Source organism: Typha latifolia, chromosome 4 (assembly GCF_019914945.1).
Source record: "Typha latifolia isolate L0001 chromosome 4, TyphaL0001v2, whole genome shotgun sequence".
NCBI classification, from domain to species: Eukaryota; Viridiplantae; Streptophyta; class Magnoliopsida; order Poales; family Typhaceae; genus Typha; species Typha latifolia.
The window spans coordinates 14,344,640-14,369,458 of NC_133089.1; the positions used below are offsets into that span (position 1 = coordinate 14,344,640).

General features: G+C 37.0%; 1 protein-coding gene across 2 annotated transcripts in view; it reads right to left on the reverse strand.

Moving 5' to 3' along the window:
• LOC140785941 (TATA-binding protein-associated factor BTAF1) overlaps positions 1–17,712 on the reverse strand; it is a 28,502-nt gene extending 10,790 nt beyond the window's left edge. Inside the window, exons 1-18 of one of the 2 annotated variants that reach the window (XM_073134063.1) lie at positions 17,547–17,712; positions 13,982–14,148; positions 13,765–13,859; positions 12,669–12,889; positions 12,442–12,499; positions 11,513–11,594; positions 9,822–10,138; positions 6,830–6,938; positions 6,053–6,740; positions 5,745–5,877; positions 5,593–5,661; positions 4,524–4,735; positions 2,496–2,736; positions 2,105–2,278; positions 1,570–1,995; positions 1,043–1,480; positions 746–865; positions 174–662 (exon numbers count right to left, since the gene is read on the reverse strand). In XM_073134063.1, the coding sequence (XP_072990164.1) occupies positions 174–662; positions 746–865; positions 1,043–1,480; positions 1,570–1,995; positions 2,105–2,278; positions 2,496–2,736; positions 4,524–4,735; positions 5,593–5,661; positions 5,745–5,877; positions 6,053–6,740; positions 6,830–6,938; positions 9,822–10,138; positions 11,513–11,594; positions 12,442–12,499; positions 12,669–12,889; positions 13,765–13,859; positions 13,982–14,030 (3,921 nt within the window). In that variant the 5' untranslated portion in view covers positions 14,031–14,148; positions 17,547–17,712. Of the gene's footprint in view, positions 1–173; positions 663–745; positions 866–1,042; positions 1,481–1,569; positions 1,996–2,104; positions 2,279–2,495; positions 2,737–4,523; positions 4,736–5,592; positions 5,662–5,744; positions 5,878–6,052; positions 6,741–6,829; positions 6,939–9,821; positions 10,144–11,512; positions 11,595–12,441; positions 12,500–12,668; positions 12,890–13,764; positions 13,860–13,981; positions 14,149–17,546 lie in introns of those variants that run through there. The other variant, XM_073134064.1, reaches the window with a different exon arrangement.
• Positions 17,713–24,819: the final 7,107 nt, after the last annotated feature.

Genomic DNA, 24,819 nt, shown 5'->3' on the forward strand with positions numbered 1-24,819 from the left:
CACACAAATTACAAGTACAAAAGAAAAAACGAAGCTCTACATTAATCACATCAATTTATTAAATTTCACAATTCAGGAAACAAGATAGTTTTTTATTCCCGAAAAATACTTTCAAAAATTAGATGACCACGCAATCATCATTCAGCTGAAATTAACATCTAACAAAAACAAACCTGGATGTTGTTTATCAAAGCCTGTGGATCCTTATCCTCATATGTTCTACTCAACTGTAGAATTTGCTGGCCATGAGTAAGAACGTGACCCTCAGCAACTACAGGTTTGAGAACCTCAGTAAGGGAATCCCACAACTTTGGAAGTTCAGTGAATAATGCAGACCCAAACTTCACACATAAATGTTTCAACGTCATTTCTGATCCACGCCTGCTTATGTAACCTTCCACTTTTGACCTATCTTCACCGGCAGAGGGCACTTGAAGCTTTGTCTTATTACTGCTAGCTAACTTTCCAAAAGATAACAAATTTTGCTCTTCAATGACTTCCATAGAATTTATGACCGCAGCTTGCGGCGTCTCACTGGAATCTGCGCATATCAAGCTGCAAAGATTCTTAATTAACTTATCATTTGGGCCAGGCTTACGCCCAAGACAGTTAAAAATAAGCTCAGCAAGCGCTTCTGCAGCCTTCTGTTGCAGCATTTCCTCCTGCATGACATTACCAAAATATGACTTTTAACATTCAAAAGGAGGAAAGGAATCTAGTTGACACTAAGAGAATAATATTTGACCTGCTCTCTTTTGACAGCAGCCATTAAGGGCAAAATTACTGGGTTAAGCCTGCTAGGTAGCTCTGACATCCAAACTACTGCAGCAGCAACTAATGACGAGACTGTAATATGTAAATTATTCTGCATGAAAATGTTTAGTAAGATAATGCATGTGAAGATGAAGAATAAATGAGCATGATTAAGTGGAAAACATGACAGAACTTCTCTCAGCTTATGAAATCAAAATGCTAAAGCTATAACAGAAGATTCAGAGTGGAACGACGCGAAAGGGGAATAGGGGATATTATAGCCATGGACCTGAACACATTTTAAGTAGCCTGAAGTAGACAGAAGTCGTTGCTTCGCTGATTCTAAATCATCCAAAATGTGCTTTCCAATATTTGAAGCAGCGTCTAATTCACCAGGTAATGGAAGCCTTGAAGTAAAGGTAATTGCTTCATCAACGCTAAGAGAGTCCATGTTATAGTTAAAACCTGGAGTATTGTCCTTAAGTAACCCACAAGAATCAACTGAATTATACAAAATCTTGGCTTCATTTCGCATCTTAGTGTATGTTCTTGAAAGCTCTGCATAAGGGAGCACTGAATCTTTCGTAGGAAATGCAGGATCAGCACATGCAAGCAAATCCAGCAACCATTGTTTTGCACGGGCCCAGAAAACAAGCAAGGCTTGAGCTATAGCAGGATCTTTCTTTTTAAATTCTTTGAACCAAGCTATAAGAACCATAGAAGCCACCTGGAAGAATAATGATTAAAAGATTTATAAATAGATAGTTCATCATAATAAAAGCCCTAGAGGAGGAAAAAAACAGAACAGCTACTAACCTGCCTCTGGACTCCTGAAAAAGAAATAAGGTCAATCCAGAGTGGATCAATTACAACTTGCCAAGAACTCTCTGCCAACTTAGAAGCCAAAACTCCCAATGCTGTTGCAGTTATCACTCGTGTATGAGTAACAGATTTTTCAGAATCTGCACCTACGATTATCTTACTGAGAATAGTGGAAGTATCAAGAATTTGCTCTGAAGAAGCATTTTCTTTGGCAGAATCAAATGAAAACACTCTATCACTATCATGTTCCAACTTCACAGCTCTCATCTTTGCAGCAGCTCTATAACGACTTCTACGAGGAAGGGCGACTGGCCAAAACATTTTCGTTGAATCCAAAGTGGAGCCATACGGGGTAGTTGCAAGCTGCATCCAGTTAGAAAAATATGATCTTGCAGAAGATTCCAGCTCCAGCTCTGGACACTGCAATCAATAATTGTATTAAGAATTCATGGTCCAACAAACAAGTATTCCATTCATTCATACACTCATTAGAGCAGCAAAGTTCAGAAGGCAGGAGCAATCACCAGACCTGAAGCAGAAGTCTCCAGACCCTCTCTGAACATTGAAGAATCTGGTCATTCGATTCCAAGAGTAGATTCTGAAACACAATCCGAAGAGCATCACCTACAATAGAAGTTGGCCAAAACTTAGAAGCCACAGTTTCAGCAGAGCTCCTCGCATAACAAACTTCAAGGAGTCGCTCCTGCACAAGATTAATGTCTAATAGTCAAATAGCTGCATAGCTATATATAGAGGTATGGAAAAAATGTGGTTAGAGTTAAAAAAATGTGTCAACATCAAAAAAGTATTAACAATTGCATCGAACAAGCCTAATCACCAACTTTCCAAATAACCAAATATTAGATTGCGAAGATCCAATTAGAAGAATACTAAGATGACAACATAAAAGCAACACTTACTAAAGTACGTATTGCAGAATGGCGAACTGAAGTGATACTATGTCTCATGAATGGCCATAGTCGGGGAATAAGAGTGGCCAATATATAAGGATTCTCCTTAGATTTAGTGTTTTCTTCTTGCTCATCAACTTGAGATATTTTGTTGAGATCGAATTCTTGTTTCTCAACCAAGGTCCATGTATCCAACATTTTAGGAACCATCTCTGTCTGGGAATATAATTCCGCCAACAAGTTCATCACACTGCAACAGAAACGCACAACCAAAGTAAAAAAAAAATTCAGTCTAAATTCAATATATTTTTCACAAAATTGAAAAACATGCCATGGAAACTAAATGAAAGTTAAAAAACAATAAAAGAGATATAGTAAAATGATTATAATTCCATTACTGCTAATATGAAGTATGAACATTGCAACTCTCCTAATAGTTTTATTTGTATGCAACACAGGACAAGTATCTACAATCATTATTAAAATTACCTGAATTACTTGATGGCTCTGTCACAGCCAATATGGGGGGGAGAGAGAGAGAGAGAGATTGCTAAAACTATGTTTGTGCCCTATGTACTTTTTGCATGTTTCTATGTAGTTTGACTAACTTCTCATGTGATCCATGCCTCTTAATTGCTATAATTCATCATTTCTCACAGGCGTAGCATCGCAACATCTGCTGTTTGAGATTTAGAAAAGTGAAAATCTTAATTACACCTCCAAATCATTAGATACAGCCTGATATACTCAAGTGCAGAAATATTATCCAAATGCTTACTTATAATATACATATTAACATTTTATTTAAATATTTTCTGGTTTTAGTTAAACAGTTCAGGAAGCAATCTCGATTATCATCTTTAAGTTATTGGGTCAGCCAACACAAAAATATCTATTTTGAGTTTTGGCCCAAATGGTTTTATAATTCAGATTATAGTAATGTGACAGATGTATCCATGGCAACATTGCCTGCTCAGCTAGCTCTTTCTGGAAGAAAAAGTCTAACAAAAGTACTCTTTAGTTTTTTTTTGGTGATTAAATAAAGACAGCAGAAGAAAGTTAGCGTTCCCAACTATGTTTGCCAGTCAGAAGCTGTTTAGATCAATTAGAGCTGCATAAGAAATTTGTCCCAATTTTGTTGGCCAAGTATGAAGTGTCTGATACTGAAGGTTTTGACATAAGTTATTAACATATTGGATCATGACATAATATTGGAAGTACAAACTCCATAGAACATACTGCAACATAACATACTTGTGCCTACTCCCAAGACTCCTGCCCGTTGTTGCAAATATGAGAGCTGTTAAGCAAATCTGGAATAAGTACACGTTAATCTTCATTATTCGTATTATCTCCATTACAGAACCCCATGCCAACGTCTTGTCAATACACCCATGGTTGAACAGAAAGAGAGACAGAGACAAGGAGTGTAAAAGTAGAGCTAGGAGGGTGGATATGGAATAGCAATCTGCAGAGTTGCAAAAAGTAGAGGTAGGAGGGTGGATGGTGATTAGCCCTAGTAATCTTCATATATGTCCACTACTGTGGTTTTCTGTCACAAGCTGCTAGCATAAGCGCTAAACAGCTCCAGAAATTGAGGTATATCAAGTTTTTTATCATCAGTTCTGTTTGTCTATCTATTTTTTAGTCCAATACTCTGGTAAGAGGAAAAGCATACTTCCCAAAATCCATTGTTAGTCAGAATTAAGGTATGAAGCAAGTACTGAACTTCTGATAATCTTTTTTCTTTTGCAAATTAACCTAGAAAAAGTTAAAATAAGAGAAAAATCTTCTTTTTCAGAAACAAGTTATAATTCTCATCTCCACTTTCAAATTCAGAAAATAAAAATAGATAAATAAAGAGATACTCTTTAATACTACTTTGAATGGAAAGATATTTGTCAATCTTATTGTAAAACTAGTTCTGCTATAAACTTTGCAATAGGAAACTTAATGGCAGAAAAAGGACGGGCTGATTATAAGAGTATTCTCCACTGTATTTACATTCTCACAACAACCGAAATGGATGAGAAATACCTGCTTGTGGACGGGCTCAAGTCATCCAGGTCAAGCAAAATATCCCAAAGCAACATAACAATAGGATGCAACATATGGTCATTAAGAGAGACTATGGTTGCAGCAGCAGGTATCAATGCCTCAGCGGCAACTGCTCGGACATCATCATCTGGATCCTCAAGCCCAGCTTTACAAGCAGGCAGGATATAAGTAAGCAAATCCTGAAGCATTTCCTGGTGTGAGGGGAAAATACAAAATAAGATTAGCATAATGGAAGAGCAAGCAAGTCATGAATTTTTGAATTAATTTGAAAGAAAGAAAGAAAATTGAAACAATAACAAGTTCTACCGCACCATCATACAAGAAAATTTTGATCATCTTTTGTTGTTTCAAGAAGCAGGAAGAGACAGAAAGCATATAATTTACACTTAATAAGAAGACATAAGAAAATAAGTTGTCTATTGAAAAGAATATGAAACAAATAAAATAGTATGTTCAACATTCAGTTTCTATCTCGTATGTGTGTTAGTCCAAATGAAAATAAATAAAGCACCAAGAATACATTTTTAGCTATCAATCATGATATGGCCAAAGAATCAACAATATATGTTTGATTTGTCACAGAATGAGATGGCAATCATCCCCGACAAAGAGCGAGCGGAGGCTTGTCCCAAACCCAATCTTTCTTATGTCAAGCCAAACTCCATACGTAATTAGTTGTCATACTAGTTTAATGTACCATTTCCAGACGAAAGATAGAGTATATATGAAACTTACACCCTTCAGGCTAGAACCCTGAATGCTTAAGAAACCTAATGCAGCCCATTGTTGCCTCCAGCTAAAGCAACTTCTTTAAATGGATGACGCATAAAAACATTACCAAGTTTCTTTCGTTCAAACCTTCTTCATCTTTTACGAAATCTCAACTTACATATTGGAGTGGCAACAAATTAACCTAAAGCAGTATCTTCTTTCAAGGGTGTTCTTATAAAAAAACACTATCCAAAACATGTTTAGTTAGTCCACATGGTTGATAATTCCTAACACATTTCAGTTTATATAACAAGATAAGAAGAAGTCTGACACTTACCGGTCGAACTGCTACTAAGTACTTTATCCCAAGAAGGCTACCATGTCGAACTTCCCATTCTTGCCTGCACTGCAGAAAAAAAAGAGAGATGATTAGCAGAAATGCATCTCAGAACTCCAGCAGGCCATGAATGAATTTGAATTAGCATATACCTGCATTTGCAGCAAGACATTCAGCGTTTCATGAACTAAAGAAGGATGCATATACTTCAGCAAAGCACCAAGAGCTTGAGCACAAGTTTCACGAACAGGGGCAACAACTTGATCAGATACATAATCGCCAAAACTGGAAGAAGGGAAAAATATTTGAATACTAGGTGTAACTATTAATTAAGCAAATAGCAGGAGCAATAAGATAGCAAAAGGAACAACAAACCAAGAATGGAAGTGCATAATGTCGGGATAGCGCTAAAATAGTAAAACTCTGGTGTAAACCAATTCTGACCTTACTACATACATACCGGTCTAAAGAGAGTACGCAGATAAATCGAATAGCACAATCTTGAAGAAATTCCCAATTCTTGAATGATGAAACCCTGCCCAACTTTATCAGCTTCATAAGATTGGAGTTTTGAGAAAGATTTGCAAGAAAGCTCGACCTTGAAATTGAACTACATTGTTCAGAAAAAGCTTTCACTGATGTGTCCTCAATTTTGCACAGAGGCCTAGAACCATCAGTAGGCCTGGAAATTGAACTACATTGTTCAGAAAAAGCGTTCACTGATGTGTCCTCAATTTTGCAGAGAGGCCTAGAACCATCAGTACATAAATCAGGTTCTACTTTTACATGTACAATATCAGAGTCACCATTAGGAAATGGAGAAATTGCCCCTGTGAGAGAAGCCTCTGCATTAGAATAAGCACCATTCGCGAGCTTCTTGTCTAAGTAATTATCTCCACTTTCAAAAGTATTTGGCTCATCAACACTCTTATGTCTCTTTGTGTCTCTTTCAATCTCTTCAATTGCAAATTGTTTGTTTAGATCAATTTCTCGGGACCTTTTTAGCGAACTTGAATAATTTTTATCCTCAAGATCAACAGAACAAGGCCTTTCAGAGCACCGGCTAGGAAAATATACACCAGCACAGGCACCTTGATGGGTTAGTATTTCCCTTAATGCCATAATAGCACCATGGCGCACTTCCCAAACTGTAAGTCCACAAAAGGGCAAGTGATCAAGTAACCTAACAAGATGAAGCACCAATAAATACGATCAGAAAAAGAAAAAAAAAACTTACGGGGATCAAACATATCATGAATAAGCTGCTCGACAAATTGTCGAAAAGGCCATCTCCCATTATCATCATACTCGGAGTTGTCTTCATCTGTGATTGCATCTGCCAAATCCTGCAAAGTATGCACAATAGAATTAAGTGTAGATTAGTTGTCAATAAAAGAGTCTGCGGGGAAGTTGTATAACTTCAGATAGGATGGTTATCTACTGTAGCTGGTGTTCAAAACAACCCAGATTTATAAGCTTTGAAAAATTAAAGAGGGCAAGTTTGTAGTTAGATGCATGGAATTAGCTAAACATTATATTGTAACAAATATTGAACTAAAACAAATAATTTTATGCTTATTACCTCCTGAGTCAAGATTTTCTCTTACTCAAGGATCCTCCTAGGAATATATTACTTAAACTAGCTTTATTCCTCATTTAGAGTCCACAATATGTACTCAAAAGATCTTTGGATTAAATTGAAAATTTGAAACCAATCTTGATCCAATTGGCTCAAAAGAACTCAATTGTAGTCCAATTGGCTCAAAAGAACTCAATTGTAGTCCAATTGGCTCGCTTGGATCAAAGTTTACTTAGTCGATTGATTAAGCCAATAGGTCATATTTCCGGGTTCAGACTCCAAAATCAAAATAGTTTCGTACCGTAAAATCCCCCAACTATAGTTGAATTACTTTCATGTAGATCATTTGATCTATTTCAAAGTTGGAACCCTAAAGGGATGAAAACAAAGGATTATAGAAGAATGTGGAATAGAAAAGGAGGGAGAGGACAGTGCAAATAAGCTTCATGGAACCAAAGAAATCACTGCAGCTTTCCTATTTCTTGTTAAGTTCTTCAATCTCTAATAAATGAATAATTGAAGATGTGCATCTGAATCAATTAAGGCATATTTCCACCAGATTACGTAAAGCTCAATAGATATTGCATTCTCCCATCTACCCAATGCTAAATAAGACTAAATCTATAGAGTGGACTGTGGAGAAACTGATATTGTAAGGGACGGTCGGCACATCACCGACGGCCTGTAAAACAAATCCAACAGAAGAGGATGTAATACTCAAGGAAAAAGCAGGAGATATACACCTATGCATAAATACTAAGGAAAAATTCATGGATTATGGATACATCTGTTAGATAAGATTCACGGATAAGTAGATATGCAAATAAATGAGTAAAAATACCTATGATACATTAAGCCTCACATTGTCGACTGGATGGAATAAGAAGAAAAAAGAATACTCTGTTACTTCCGAATGGTTATTTCAGTAGTGTAATTACATTAGAATAATGGTTAGCTTCTTATGGAAAACCTAATAACACCACGTTTTTTGCTCATTTCATAGAAAAGGAAAAAAGAATAGTCTGTTACTTCGAATGGTTATTTCAGTAGTGTAATTACACTAGACTAATGGTTAGCTTCTTATGGAAAACCTAATAACACCACATTTTTTGCTCATTTCATAGAAAAGGCAATGTGCAAATTGTAAGCATGAAAATGTAGGGTTTAGACTAACAGATTCCCTTAATATAGGTGTTTGTATGCAAGTTCTCTTGTATTCTATTTAAAGAAGTGTATGGTTTCCCAAACTGTAATAGTACATATCCAAGCAAGTACCTATGAGGCTACGACTTATCATTAATAAAAACTAAAACTTCATAAAAGAATGCCAATATTGCTAAGTTGCTAGTTACTAAAATGCAAGAATAATTAACAGAATTTATCAAAATGATAAGAATTGGAATTGAGGCATAAAATCCAAACTGACAAGAATGGAGAGAGAGCAAGGTTATCTTCGCAATAAATACTCTTCAAGTCTTAAAAGCAGTGTTTTGAAAATCGGAAAAGGCGGCCGCCATGGCGGCCGCTATGGCGAGGCGGTGCACCGACCGCCCCGCCATTCAGTATGGCGCTCACATAAGGCGAGCTGCCGCCTTGGCGAGTCGCCTGAGCACCAAAAGACGCTAGGTGGGCCGTTCACCCGATAAGGCGGAATGGCGGTTCGGCCCGCCAACCAGCCTTATCGGGTTACAAACGGGTATAGGGTCGGGTTATTATCCACTAAGATAACTAACTCATTAACCTTAATATAAAAACTCTCCTCCTCTCCCGAGTCTCGGCAGAGAAATTAGAAACCCTAAAGGGCCTAAATCTTTGATCCTCTTCAGCTCTCCCATCCACAACCGCCAACGGCAAGCTCCAAGGTAGCTAAAGCGGCGGCTAGTGGCATCATGCAGCAACAGTAAGAAGCGGACAAGTTGGCAGGGAGCAAAAATGGACGGCGAGAAGCGAAAGAGGTACGATCCTCTTTCCTTCCCCCCTTTACAGTCTCACTCTCTCAATTGAGCAAATCGAATGTCATTTTCTTTAAATCTGTTTTAATCAATTAATCAGTTATGATAGGCAATTAGACAAAATGACAAGTTAAAAGTCGACTAAATTATCTGTTGGAGAAGAAATGCTTATAAAGTTGTAAATTAGTAATTATCTATTAATCACTTAATCCTTTGAAATGTTTTAATCTGTTAAATGTTAATCACTTAGTAATTAGTCTATCAGTTTGTTTGTCAGTAATTACTGTATGTAATGTATATTATATATATATTTATTTTTATTTTATTTTTTTATATTAAAAATACTAAACCGCCTTGTCACCCGCCTTCCGCCTACGCGCTAGGCGATGGGGTGACCGCCCGCCACCCGCGGCCGCCTTTCAAAACATTGCTTAAAAGCAACCTTATCAGTATGACATGAGAAAACCAAGAACTCAATTCCCGGTATGCTAAGGAGATAGCAATTGTATCTTTTCATAAGCTAATGAATCATGAATGAATATGAGATTACTTAATGAAAATAAGCATGACCGTTCACTTTTTAAAATGAAAACCAAACATATGTTAAGAAAGTTGTAAATGTGATCACATCAACAAAGAGAGTTGACATCCAGAATTAGAAATTTCTCAACAACATGAAAAGAAAATGATCCACTTACTTTATTTGTTCCTACTTGATCATTAGGTACCGCTGAATTCTGCACCTCTAGCTCATCATCCTCGAGCAAGGATTTGGTATGGTCCTTGGCATTAACTTTTGCTTTCCGCTTAAGAAGATTCAATTCCCGTGCGCTTAATCTCTTAGGTCGAAAAGTAGAAACCATGCTAGAAACAAGTTGCTGAATATTCTGTGCAGATTGGGATGCATAAAAGCCATTGTTCTGTCCATTCACACCCCAGTGACCTTTATGTGCCAGAAGATCCTCATCCTTGATCACATCATTGACATCCATAAACTGCTCACAAACATCTAATCCTGCACTAGAATGTAACAGAAGATATATCATATGCATGAGCCACAACAGTTTCCTAAGATATAGGAGAGATTAGCACCATGAGGGATATCACATTGAAGAGTGTACCAACTATAGCATCAGCTGGATATAGTTCAGACCAGTGTTCGTAATGATTATAATTTAAGGACCATACGAACATAGAAAATCAAATTTATCATCAGCATTTCAACTCAAACAAACTAACTCTGACAAGCACATCATTTAAATTCATGGCAGCAAAGAAAGCTGCGTAAATAGATTTTCCCAGATAGAGATATGTTACCTAGGAATGCATTATTTAAAAGATGGGTTTACCGCGGAAATGGCTTTCGGACAGAATCTCAAGTGCTCTACATTAATTCCATTTATTTAGGAAATGTTCGACGTGACCTGACAACAACAAACCGTTCACAATAACAGAAGACTTCAATCCAATTATTGGTAAACTACGTAATAATTTTATTGATTTACATTCTCGGGAAATAAAGCCATTCTGCGCTACTAAGTAATACTTTTGTCCCTCTTTTCCTTTTGATTCTATCAACTTCCATTGATACATTTCTCTTATATTGAGCGAGGAGAGAGGAGAGGATCTGTGCCAATAGAATGATTCTCACTAATTCATGTTGCTTGATTGCAAGATCTAATGGCTACTTTACTTAAAAATATTGTTGTAAACAAAATGCCTGTGCTACAGCCACCTCATTTTATCAACCAGCTCATTCCATATTTAACTGGAAGTTTGCCCCTTTTGGTAACATCAGATGTCATCAGCACAAGTAACTGACTTGGCATTGATAGGCCCTCTATAATTTAATCTCAACAATGTCTCAAGTAGGATGCAAATATCCTCTCATTATTAATATCCTCTTTCAAACTTGTACTGCATTATATTTCTCATATTGATAGGTTTTCTTTATTCCCTGTCATGTAAGTACTTAGTCCTTCTCAAAAGAAAGATCATAACCAACCAACCAACCAACACCATAAGCAGACTCTTTCAATCCAATCAATGTAAGAAACAAATGCAAGCTCGACCTTGGAGAATGAATCTTCAGAAAAAACATTTCATATTCTTTTCAAAATTCAGATAGAAAAAAGCTTGTCTATCAAAATAGTACCTCTAAGTAATCAGCAAAAGGCAATAAATGATCAAAGGGGCCCATGATCAAAATGTAGGAGTTAACAAAATAAGCTCAAACCTATGATAGATAATAATGAATGTCATAAAACGCAAACGTCACATACATGAAATAGTCATTTATAAACAATTGCAAACTATCAAACATTCGATTTAGAACAGTGATATTGCACTTTTAAATCGACAGATGGAAGGAAAAGAAAGATTATCTAACCCAAACGTCGACGAAGGTTTTGCTTCTGACGAGCTAAACGCTCTGCCGGACTTTTATTACTGTCACTTGCAACGTCATACTCCTGTCAGTCAAAATGGATAGAAACTCTTATCAGCGTAAGTTTAGTAACAGCTCCCTCCTACATTAGAATAACACACAGGTAGATAACCAATAAAATTTATGATATACCTAGGATAGTGCACAAAATTGCATTTTACAGAAAGCATGTGCTATAAGTTAATTAACAGCTCCCTCCTACATTAGAAATGACACATAGGTAGATAGCCAATGAAATGTACGATATATTGCATATACCAAAAACATGTGTTATAGTTTAATTAATGCTTAAGGTCGAAGCAGTTTAGATGTGCATTTTAAGGGGAACTACAGGAAGTAGGGGCTTAAAGGAACAGGTCAGAGAAACAAACAGGTGGAAAAAGCTCCCTCCTACATTAGAAATGACACATAGTTAGATAACCAATGAAATGTAAGATATACCTAGGATAGTACACACAGAATTGCATTTACCAAAAATATGTGCTATAGTTTAATTAATGCCCAAGGTTGACGCAGTCCATTTTGAGGGTAACTACAGGAAGTAGGGGCTGAAAACAGGTGGCAAAAACTGAAGAACACCCCTCCTCCTACAGTTCATACTAGTGTTAATGAAACTCGCATATTATTTCAAAACAAAAAAAATAATATTTCTTTAGTGTACTATTATCGGATCAGTTCAACAAACTTGTAACAGCCTAACAGGGTCAACCAAGAGGGCAAGGTGGGTTTACACAAAGGTCTCACTTATATGATAGCCCTCTCTTCCAAGTTAGGGTAAGGTTGAATATAACATGCCCTCCACAAACGTTGTATTGGCATATTAACTGAAAATGGAATTAAAGCCATTATAATAATATAAGAAACACCATTACCTGTCCTCCTGATGCCAACAAAGGAGAACCAAAATCCAACACTCTATTAATTTCAAAACTGCAATAAAAGCAAAAGAAATCAATCTTAAAATAATTCAATACATGGCTAATTAATGCAATGACATAATACCAGACATCAGTGGCGAAAAGCAAAAGTTTGCAAAGTCCAAGAAAATTAATGGCCACAAGAACTCAAGATATAACCAATATTTATTTCCAGAGTTAACCTTCTAAAAGTCAGCCCTTCAGCAATATTAGGATCAAACTTTGACCATGCCGTTTCTATGTCCTTTGCCACATCATAAAATTCAGTCTCCACTATCTCTGCTTCCAAAGATGCAGATAGATCCTTCAGTGATGTGTGCTTGACATTCTCAGCTATTGCACCAACCGCATGTGCTGCAGCAACCCTTGTATCCCAGTTCCTACTGCGAAGATATTGAGAGACCTACAATTTGCAAACATTGATTGAACACCAAAAGAACACAAGAACTATAAAGTTTTCTGCCTATCTACTGAAAAAGAAATCCCTAAGATGATCACCTTAAAATTTTGATGTAGAATGTCCTAGTCAAACATGTAAATAATTTTGATGTAGAATGTCCTAGTCAAACATGTAAATCAAGACATAGACATATGTGTAAATACACCAACCTTCTCAGTCATCTTGCAAAAGTTGATAGTGAAATAAGAATACTCATTAAATAAAACCAAAAATCACATGATCATAACGCAAAATAATTGAATTTGTGATAATTTTGAAGTCAATATTTCATCTTATCAAAAAAGAAGAATCTTTTGGAACAATACTGAAAGTAAAGAAGTGTAGTTAAGATAAACTGCAGGTACAAACTCTGTCTGGACTAAATGAGAGTACGAGACACACGATAGGAAAGTACTTGCGGTCCGCAAAGGGGGTCCTAATGGTAAGCAGCAGCTGAGCGACTAACTGGACAACACATTAACTCAAGCACTTCTTTCCTTTCTGACTGAAGTACTTAAGCATGCGCAAATATACAGACTTGCATAAAAGTATCAGTTAATAGCTCTTACAAGATTGACAAGACGGGGAACCTGAATCTCATAATCAATTTGGTATGACATCAGTGCACTGAATACAATAAATAAAGAGCATGTAGCAAAGTAAAAAACTAACACTTAGGCATTCAGAAGGCAGTAGCTCTTAGAAGATGGCATGCTTGGACTGATTATCAATTTGCATTGTAAAACAATTCTGATCACAATATTGCATAAAGGATTGAAGTGGTGAAAAGTAGTGAGCAAGAACAGTTAGAAGCTGCCACAAGTAATCCCACTGCATACCTTTTTCAACAACGAGTTTAAATCCTGAGGATGAGACTTGGCAATATCTCCAATTTGCCGTGCAGCAGCAAATCTCGTTTCTTGTGTTGAACCAGCTTTAATTTGTTAAAGTAACTTCATTCGAATATCACCATAAAATATGCCTATCATTTATGAAAAAAAATACAGCTATAATGGACCATTTCAAGTATAAATATTCCAAAACTCAAAAGGATACTGTCCAACAACGTAAGCAAGCGATGCAGACGAGATGAATTTTGAGCCATAAAGAATGTGACAAAGGAGGATCATTCATCCGAAGAATCTCTGGGAATGCACAATACTCTTTTCTTATGAATACCAACTTAATAGCCAGTCAACCTATTTCCTTTGACATCTGAAGCCCTGCAAGGAAATAGGGGAGAAGTGAAACGACAAAGTTGAAAAAATGAAGAAAACTTTATAAACACTTCTTAGATATATCCCCACTTCTGATTGTTGAAACCCAATGGTCACAATCAGAGTTAGGCTACTACATTAAACGTTTCCAATTATTGGACTAATAGAATTCACTAAAAAAATTAAGGAAAAAAGAAAAAAAATTGAAAATGTTTCAGCAGCAACTTATTAACTAGAGATTAATTTCATTAAGCACTTGTAACAAACAACCATTTCATCTCTTCATGAAACACTAGAGCATTAACCAGATGAAGACAGATAGAGCAAACAAGGGAAACATCAATTGAAAATCTACCTCATCCAAGAACTGTGCTAAGAGGAAACATTACGGGTGAAAATGGGTCGGATTAAGTCCGACACGACCCACTACCTGACCCAGATCAGATCGGATAAAGATAAAAGAATTCCACCCGATCTGAACATGGATAGTTTTTTAGGGAAAAAAATGGACCCAGATTTGGATACTTATTGAAAATATCCGTATACAAATACGAGTATAGTTATTATGTCAGATTCAAATCTAGATAAGGGTTATCCGTTCAACCGCATATAAATACCCAACCCAACCTGTTACCACTAGCACTAACCCGACCCCTATCTTCCCCATCTCTTTCCCCAAATCCCATTTTATCTGCCGCCTCTACCAAAAAGAAAAAAATAAACCTCTCCATCAGCCATCACCATCTTCAATTCCTATCCGTCGCCATCACCAAGCTGCACTACCATCTCCACTCCTCGTCGCATCACCAAGCTCTGTCTCCTCCCTCCTTGACCTCATCATCACGAAGCCTCCTCCCTTCTTGAGGTCACCATCACCAAGCTCGCCAGTAATGATAGGAAGATATTACACCACAACACCTCTTATTTTTGAAAATTTCATGGCATAGACTTTGATTTATCTAGTATGCAACTTCTTAATGATCAAGTTGTTAAAAGTATAAGATACTTCTTGTATGCTTGCAACTACAAAGCAGGAACATGCATTTTATATGCTTAATTATAATGACTGCCATATGGCATCTTTCACCCGTGGATTTTAAGAAACATAGTATATAGCCAAAGCAACTAAGAACGTATGTCACACTTCAGAAGGTGGAGGAGGCTGCTAATATTTATGGTTCACCTTAAGTAGAGTAAAGAAGCAGTTGAAGGGCTTTGGGCTAGTTACTCTGGGAAATTAGATGATCATATCCAAAATGTTTGGACATGGTTTTTATTGATGGGACATGCTTCGTGTTATTAGTTACCCAGCTTACAATTTCTTGCTTCAATTGGATTAAAGATAAATTGCTTTTTATAACAATAAATTTTTTAAGTTAAATTATCTTGATTTCGCTCTTAATATCAGCAATGTCTAGTTTATAACTAAGGTCATCAGTTATAAATTAGCTAATTGACTTCAAGCTTTGATGATTCTTGAGATTAAAATAATTATCTTAATTTTATTCAGTATTTACTAAGATGGAACCGTTGATCCATCTTGATTTTGCTCAGCATTTACTAAGATGGAATTATTGATCCATCTTAAAAAAGTTTCAGCACTTTTGAAAACATCATAGTTTGTATTTCAGCTATATATTGAACTTCTGATAACCTATAAGCAAAGGGTGACACTTTTTTAAAACTCTTAGTATTTTGTGTTAATTGTACCTAAAATAAAGGTTACAATTCGTTTAAGAGCCAATATGTACTCATTTAAGATTCAATCCATATATGAAGATTATCCAATTCATATCCGAAAATTATCTAATGCGTATCCGAAAATTATCTGATGCGTATCCGAAAATTATTTGTATTCGTTTAGCTAGGATACGGTTTTAAATTTTACTGTCCATCCAATATCCGTATTTGAATTTGTATCCGGACTTAAAACATGGATCCGAATATGGGTTGAACACTATCTAATATGTATCCAATCCGTTTTCACCCTTAGGAAACATCCACCATTAAATGAAAAACCTGCGTGGATCAATCTATAGCTTTTTTGCTATTAAACAATGTAAGATGAACAAATCTTCAATATCACATGGGAAGAAATTAGCATAACAGCAATAATTATCGATCAACCATTCTACAATAAACAATTCTTACATTTCCATATGGAGATCCCTAAGCTTCCAATCAATTATCTATTAGTATAGTGCATGCTTGGTCTAAGAACTAACTAATCATACATGACCGCGACCATAAAAGTTGTCTGCTAACAGTCTTACATGACTGAATCTTTTCGAAGCTTTTCAAATGCCAAATACGCCAACTTAGTTACTAACTATGAAGCACGGATACGGATAAAGGATACGGATACAATACAAATCCGGGAATACTATGAAGCACGGATATTGATATGAGATACAGATACGATACGAATACGGGGATACAACAAATTCTCAAAAAGCATGATACCATTCATCTAGAATACGGCAATAAATAAATTAAATAAAAATATCATATTCTAATGACAACCTACGCACGGGCATGTGCAAAAAAAATTGAATTCTAATGACAACCTGCACATAACATTGCATTGAATATTTCAGTATATCTATGATTTACACAAGCATTTAATAGCAAAAAAGAGAAAGTATACTATACTAATCTAACTACTACTAATGTAACACTATACTATCTAACTGTTGCTATTTAAATAAGCATTCTAACATTCTAATTCAACAAACAATTAGTTTTTCTTCTCTGAAATAAAATAGAGAAGTTCTATTAACCATTCCACAACAATTTAACATACAGGAGAAGAAATTTCCAGAGAAGAAAATCTGCGCAATTTCAGAAAAAAAAAATTCAGAGAAAATGGAGGAAAAAATAATAATAACTGAGAAACAAAACTGAACTGAAAATGGAAATTGAGAAGGGGAAAGTAAAAGAAATCAGATGAAGAAAATTCAGAGAATAAACTGAGAAGAAATTGAGAAGAACTGAGAGAAGAAATCGAGAAAATAAAAGAGAGACAACTAGAGGGAGAAGAAATAACGGCGTGAGAGAGTGCGAGAGAGAGAGAGAGGAAGACCGGCATCGCCGTCAGCTCGTTGCCGTCAAGTGTCAAGAGAGAGGAGAAGACGAAGGGGCGCTAGGGCACGAATCGATTGGAGAGAGGGGACAACGATGGGGGAGGGGAGGTAGATGATGGGTTAAGTTAACAGGTTAGCTTAAAAGGAATTGCCATAGTTCGCCTTCGGATTGTAAAACAACTGCTCTACATACAAAATCAATGATCGTGCGTTCTATAGCGTGGCATGATCGCCATAAACAGGAGGAAGATGAGAAACGAACAACAATGGGGAAAAAAACATAGAGGGCAAAAGGAAGGAGAGGAAGAGAAGAAAACACACCTCGGCGCCTCGACGACCGGAGCAGCGGAGTGGACGGCAATGGCGACGAGAGCGAGCGAGAGAGATCGCGATCCGAAGGAAAGAGGACGAGAGTGAAACGGATTAGGGTTTCGTGATCTTCATACGTGAGGGGGAGAAAAAGGACTAGCGCAAGCTTTATCGATTCAGTTTGCCGTTTTGCATAAGAGGACACTTCTTGTTATAAAATTATAATCTGGTGTTTGCTTCATCAATTGTCTGTCAAAACCCCAAAACTTTCATTATTACATTTCCCGTCCTTTTAATTCGTTGCGAATCCCTACCAGCTTTGGGCGGTGGCGCGCCCCCTCGGGTTCGGGTTCGGGTTCGGGTTCGGGTTCGGGTTCGAGTTCGAGTTCAGGTTCGGGTTCGGGCCGTAATAACGTTAAGTCGGTTCGCAATTTAGAATCCCATTCCCATGTATGTCTAGATGGTTGAGGAATAAAACTGATGTTTATGCATTATCCAGTAATAACGTTATGCATTATCCAGGAATAAAACTGATGTTTATCTAGGTGCTCAGATTTATTTATTTTTTTATAAATATATGCTCATTAAAGATATAAGTATTTTTATTTTTGCTAAAGTTGAATCCAAGTTAAGTTAATAGGATGAAAATATGCTACCCTGCCTCAAATGGGGCGGGTTTCGAATGCCTATGACTATTATTAATCATATCGCTAGATTATCTAGATAATTTTTATGAGATAAGAGTAAGAATGTCGACAGCCAGAGAGTCATAACTTAGTTCTTCCATCATCCTTGTAACAATGCCAAGTCAATTATAAAACCCAATTTAAAACTCCATTGGCTCGACTTAATCTAAAATATTTAATATATTTTTTAAATATTAAATTATAAGTTATAATATATAACCTAATTAAACATACTCATTTATACACGAACTTTCCACTACTGTTATCTTCTATTCTTCTCCATTTTAGCCAAAGATATTATATCAATGTCTCTCTTTTTTTGTCACTTTTATAATATTTATCTTCAGTCGCTTTTAATGTTAGTGGATTGGGTTAGACTTAGGCCCAATCCTACCCCAATTATTTGGTGGTTTAGGCTTAGATTAGAGTAAAAGATCAGTAATCTTATGGGTCTACCATAAATAATCGAGCTTGGAATTGGACCCAACTCAAACTCCTCGCGTACATCTGGAAGCTAATCAAGTTAATATTAGCTTGCGAATTCAATTATTACTGTGAAGTTTTGGGTATACTTTGAGATTCGATATGGGTGATTCTTTTTGTCACTACGGTAATTAATTAATTAATTATCTTTAAAATAGGACTTCATAATTTTCTCTCTAATTCAAAAAAGAAATGGCTGCGACCAAAAAAATCTTAGTTAGGTTTTTATAGTGTTAGCATTATACCAAGATGCTGAGAAAGAAAATTTGTAGAAAGGATTGATTTCATTGAACTATTAGAGGGCACTTCAAATTATGTAGGCATATGCTTATAAAGAAATTTCAATTCAATTTCAATTTGATGTTTAAGGTAATTGGAATAAAAGGAAGCAAGAAGTTTGCTAAAAAATATAATTTGGGTTGGAATAATATATTTCAGATTTATAGTGTATTAGAAAAATCCATGTGTAACGTGAGAAATCATTGATGATAGTTAAAAAATAATGAGACTAGTGGAAGGAGTTTGGTATCCTCTCCAAATGTCATAATAAATAAGAGCAAAGAGACTAGTGCATCTATTATAACTAAAAGCAAATGGAAGACGAGTTTGTTTTTGGATGAGGGCAAATTACAATGAAAATCTAAATACATATTATAATAGACAAACAATCCCGAAGAAGATTGAAAAAATTGAAATTTACGTGAATCATTAGGTATGCTATGATAGCAAGTGAAAAACATAAGAAACACTCTAGGAGATAGATCTGTCACACGCTATCAATAATAATATGCGAAAAATAAAGCGTAAAAAAGACGTCGCAAACATAAACAATTTTACGTGGAAAAATCTAAAACTATATAAAAAATCACGGATTCAAACTCGAATTGAAACCAATTACTAAAACATATAGCAGTTAATAAGAAGTTTACAAATTACCGATCGGTCCCCACGACTCAATTTGTACCAACATTGCTCGCTAAAGTCTACAACACACTGTGTAACACCTGTTAAATAAATAAATAAAAAAAATTTAAGCGCACGGGCCATGCGCGTGCACCCTAACCGCAGCGCACGCGCTTGGCGCGTGCGCTGACTCCTTCTTCCCTCTCCCCCACCTCTCGTAGTTAGTTGCGAGAGGTGGGAGAGAAGGGCGCCAGAGTGGAGTTAACTCCACTCTGTTGCCCTCTCCACCTCTTCTCTATTTAATCTTCACCCATTTTCCCCCTCGAGTTCCTTCTTTTCGGAATCTTCTCTTCTTCGTTTTTCCCTACTCTCTTTTCTCTCCCGAGCCGCCGAAGTTTTCGTCACGGGCAGCGAGTCACCGGAGCGCCGGCAGCCAACCAAAACCCCTCGTCTCGATCGTCAGGTTAGCCTTCATCCCCTCTTTATTTCAATTTAAAAATAGCCTAGTTAAGCATGCGTAATTAGGATTTTATTTTCGTCTGCTTTCACCGGAGAAATACGCCGACCGGCGACCTCGGGTCGACCACCCACCGGTTCGGAAAGTTTCCCTATTTTTCCCCCTTGCTGTAGGTACCCAAATTGGGTACCCACGGGTCGCGAGGGAGGCGATGCCATGTCGCCTCCCACCGCCGGGTTTCTTTGGCATCTACGGCCACCACCGACGGTGGTGGCCTCACTCGTCAACCTCGGCCGACCCACCTCTTCACTTGAAAGAGGTGGGTACCCGAGAAGAGGGCTTCGAGCCCACCTAGCTCTGAGTTGAAAACTCCATGGCCGCCGGCCATAGAGTTCCTCAACTCTTACCCTCCGGTCGCACTAGCCGGAGGTTCTATCCACTACTGCGCCCAAGTCGAACTAGTCAACTTGGGAAGAAGTTGCTGGAGCCGGGGGGGCTGCCGGTGACGAGGATCACCGGCAACAACACCCCTCTCCTCTGTTTCTCCTTCTCTGTCAAGGAGACGAGGAGAGGGTGGAGGTTGGGCCCCCACCGCTCTCTCTCTATGGGCTGTGGCGTGGGCTGCGTTGCAACCCAAGTCCATAGTCCCCTTTTTTCTCTCTCTAAGGTCTCGGTGGACTGGGCTCTGAAGCCCAGTCCACTCCTTGGTTTCTGGTGGGCTGCGGGAGGCCCCACAACCCACCTCCTTATTTGTTGTCAGACTGGGCTCTGGAGCCCAGTCCACCATCTCACCCTGCTAGACTGGGCTCTTGAGCCCAGTCCATTACCTCTGGTCCAGTGGGCTGCAGGTAGGTCTGCAGCCCACTCTCTCTCTCTCACTCTCACTTAATTTGCTAGGCCTTGAACTCAGCCCAATCTTTAACATTTTTTTAACCCTAGTCTAATTAATTTTGAGTCTGTTATTTTTCTTAAATTCTGTTAGCTACCTAAATTGTAATTATTATAATTTTTCTCAACCATGTTATTAATAAAATTAGGAACTATACAAAATCAAAATAGTATTTGAATTTATTAGTCTTCTCAATTATCTTCACATTTACAATGTGAACGGCTCTAATGACCATTATTATTTTAATTAGGACAAATAATATCTCGGACCTAGAGAATCAAACTTAAATATACACAACAAGATGGTTAGTTTATAAGTCCATTAATTTTATGTCTATTTTATTTATAAATTATTAGATTCAGCATTATGCGGGACGGATCTTGAAATTCAAGAAGTAAGTCGGCCGACTGATTAGGAGAGTAAGTCAGATTCCAGAAATACCCCAGGCGAGTAGAATTTTATAATAGTCTTTAAAAATGCATGCTTATGTCATATCTTACCTGTGATAGTTAAATGTCGTTTTCTTATGAAACTTATATGACATCTCATATTTGCATTTAATTACATGTCAGTTCTTACTTGTATTATTTATCACTTAATGCACATATATGATAGACTCTATGTTTGTTTATAATATCTGCTATTGTGATGATTATGTTAAATAAATAATAGAAGTCATGGCACCACGTGCACGTATCACTATTAGTCAAGTCCCAGTTAGGCAGTGCCCTTTTACCTACTCAACCCGGGGTTAAGGGTTGAGTGTATATTATATAGTATCATATTAGCGGCCTACACCTGAGGTCGGTAGCAGGTAGAGCATTCAGATGATTACACTGCCCTAGTTGGAGACTTGACTAGTATGATATTAGAAAAGATGATTGAGAGGAAGGGATTGTAGTTCTAGCGGTACCCGAGGACGCAGGGTCAGGGCGTCTATTGAGCTGTGTGCTCTTACCAGCCGTATGTGATGATTTCGCTCTGTGCGGTGTTGATGGGCCTACGACTAGGGTCCTTAGTCTGATGGACACAGACAACCGGTCATATGCAGCGTCGCCAGACGTGTATGGGCGATAATACCGCTAGATGACTAGTCCCCTCGGATTTTTTTATGATGCTATGTGAGATATGTTATTGTGACTCGACTCCTGTGTGGATTTCTATGTAAAATAAGCTATAATGATGAAAGATATTAAAAGTCATAATGTACATTTTTCCCTGACATGCTATGAGTTGCATTTTTACTTATCATGTAATATTCTTAGATTATTATTAGATTTTATTTGCTGGGCCCCGTGCCCACCGCTATTTTTGGTGGAAATATTTCAGAGATGATTATAGAGGATGCGGACATCAATGCGTAGCAGATTCATTCCTTGTTTTTAGCATTTGTTTATTCTATAATTTCAGTTGGACTTAGCCCCTGCGAGGGTATTTATGTTTTAGCAAATTTGTGATGGACTTGTATTCCTAGAGGCTTGTTGAGGCATGTGATATTATATTTTAGGATTATTTGTTGGATTATTATGGTATTTCTTGACTTATTCAGATACTTTGTAAGATTATTTCACTGACCGATTACGTGGGAATCACGTGGACATGCTCCACGTGAAGAACACGTGAATTTTTGGAAGTGAGTGTTTCACACTGCTTCCCGTGATAGGTTTCCAAACCTTAATAACCCTCGAGGTTGATCATTTCGTCTCAGTAACCCTTGAGATGTAGTTCTTCCAGATCTGATATAGATACGTAAAGTTGAAAAACGATTCATCATTTTTATGTAAAATTGAGAATTGATCTTCAATTGCTTTGAAAAGGTAATCTCAACATAAGATAAACAGAGATAGACTCAAATTTTTAAGTCAAATCAGTCAAGGGCGTTTAAACGCTCGCAAGGTGCGTTCGAACGGACTCGAATGACTATTATTTTTTTCTTTTTCGGAAAAATGTGTTTGAACGCCCGATGGTCCATTCGAACGGCTGAGCAGACTGTTGAATGTAGAGTTGTTGTTCCTATGCCCTTAGGTATCTTTTTGTACTACTTTGACTATCATGATACCATTTGAGCACTTCAATGTCGATTCTAAAACAATTTCAAATATTTTGATTCTAAATTCAATCTTCAACTTCAAAAATCTCATAACTTGTGCATATGCTCTTACATAAAATCTAGACATATTATATAAATAAAAATTATATTTTAAAACATAATTTACTAATTATATTAGTACAAATAAAATCTAACAAAGATGTCCAAGGAGTTTATGCTATAACTTTGGATTAAGAGAAGACATCTTGAAAAGCTTGCAGATTATTCAGTAAGAAAAGAAATTAAAATGAAGAAGTAAAGCTATTTTTTATTAGCAAAAACGTCACTTCTTTAAAAGTAAAAAAGTTATTAAAAATAAGTAATTTCTTTCTCCGTTTTTTAGAAGAGCAAAAAATAGAAGTACCAACTAGATTGGCAGTTGGAATGGAAGTTGCTCTTACCATTAAGCAAAGAGGGAATTTGTTGGCACTTATCTACAGTAAGAGTAGAGAGCTGAGATTGGTTCGATGCTTTCATGGATGAGGCCTGAATCGGTATTAGCTTGAGGAGAGGTCCATTTACGTTTCTCTATTATTCCTTCACATATTTCTCTGCCTGATGTCGCTTAAACATGGGTAGCATGAAGAGCAGCAGAATTGTGAACTCTAGCCGTGACAAATATCATACTCCATCGCCAGTTTCTGTCATGCCTTTGCTTCACAGCAAGGCTAAACATCCTAAGAATTTAGGACTTTCTTACATGCCTTTGCTTGATGGCAAGGTTAAACAGTCTAATAGCATATAACATTAACTTTAACAGTACATTTGCAGATCTCGTGTTCGATGGCCTTTTAAATACACATATCATTCATGACTTTGTTTCTACAGAAATTTCATTATAGATACACATGAGCCAGGATATGATATCTATCGTCCATGATGTCTTTTGACCAATGGTAGTTACTACCTACAAATTTGTTCCCTTTAAGATTGTTAGGCAGGCCTTTTTGCAAAGTTTTGGATGGTATTGAACTATTGATCCAGCTCAGTAAGGTGTTGGCTTTGTAGCCAAGTCTCCGTATATGGTTATCATGATCTGAAAGAAACATTTGTATTCATTGTAATTGCCCCTTTTATTTCACAGAATAGTTGTGTTATTTGTGTTAAGCAGCACTTGAGTATTCTTGAAAGCTGTGTAATATTATGAACTACCTAAAGTTTGGCATTGTCACGTGAAATGGCCTGAATGATGTGCTCCAATTTGACCCCAAATGCGTCACATTTTCTCCCTTCTTTGCCATGCATAAAGAATCAAGGAAGGCAAATGGTATGGAGAAGCCAGCATTGGAATCAGACCATCTCTCTCTCTCTCTCTCTCTCTCTCTCTCCAAAGTTCAAGTTGTAACATGATTGCCAATCTTGTGATCCTCAAGAAGGCTTGCCATGCAATGGGCTGGAGTTAATAAGAGAGCCAATGATTTTGTTCAGTTTTGTACTAATGATGGAGAGTATCTTAGCCCAATGATTTTGCCCTCCACCAGGATCCCAACTCAGTTGCAGTACAGTTGCAGATGAGTTTTAGCTTTGGTTGCTCTTTAGCAGGTTCAGAACACTCCTGAATGACTTCTTTTTATTTCTCCTACAATTTTGATCCGTGACTGGTGACAAAGTAAGTAAGCCTTGATTGGATAGTACTAAAGTAAATAAGAGAGGCAATGATTTTTTGGCCAGTTGGGTACTAATAATGTAGAGGATCTTAGCTCAATGATTTTACCCTGTATCAGGATCCACCAGTCTTAGCAGGTTCAGAACTCCTGGATACTTCTATGTGGACTTAA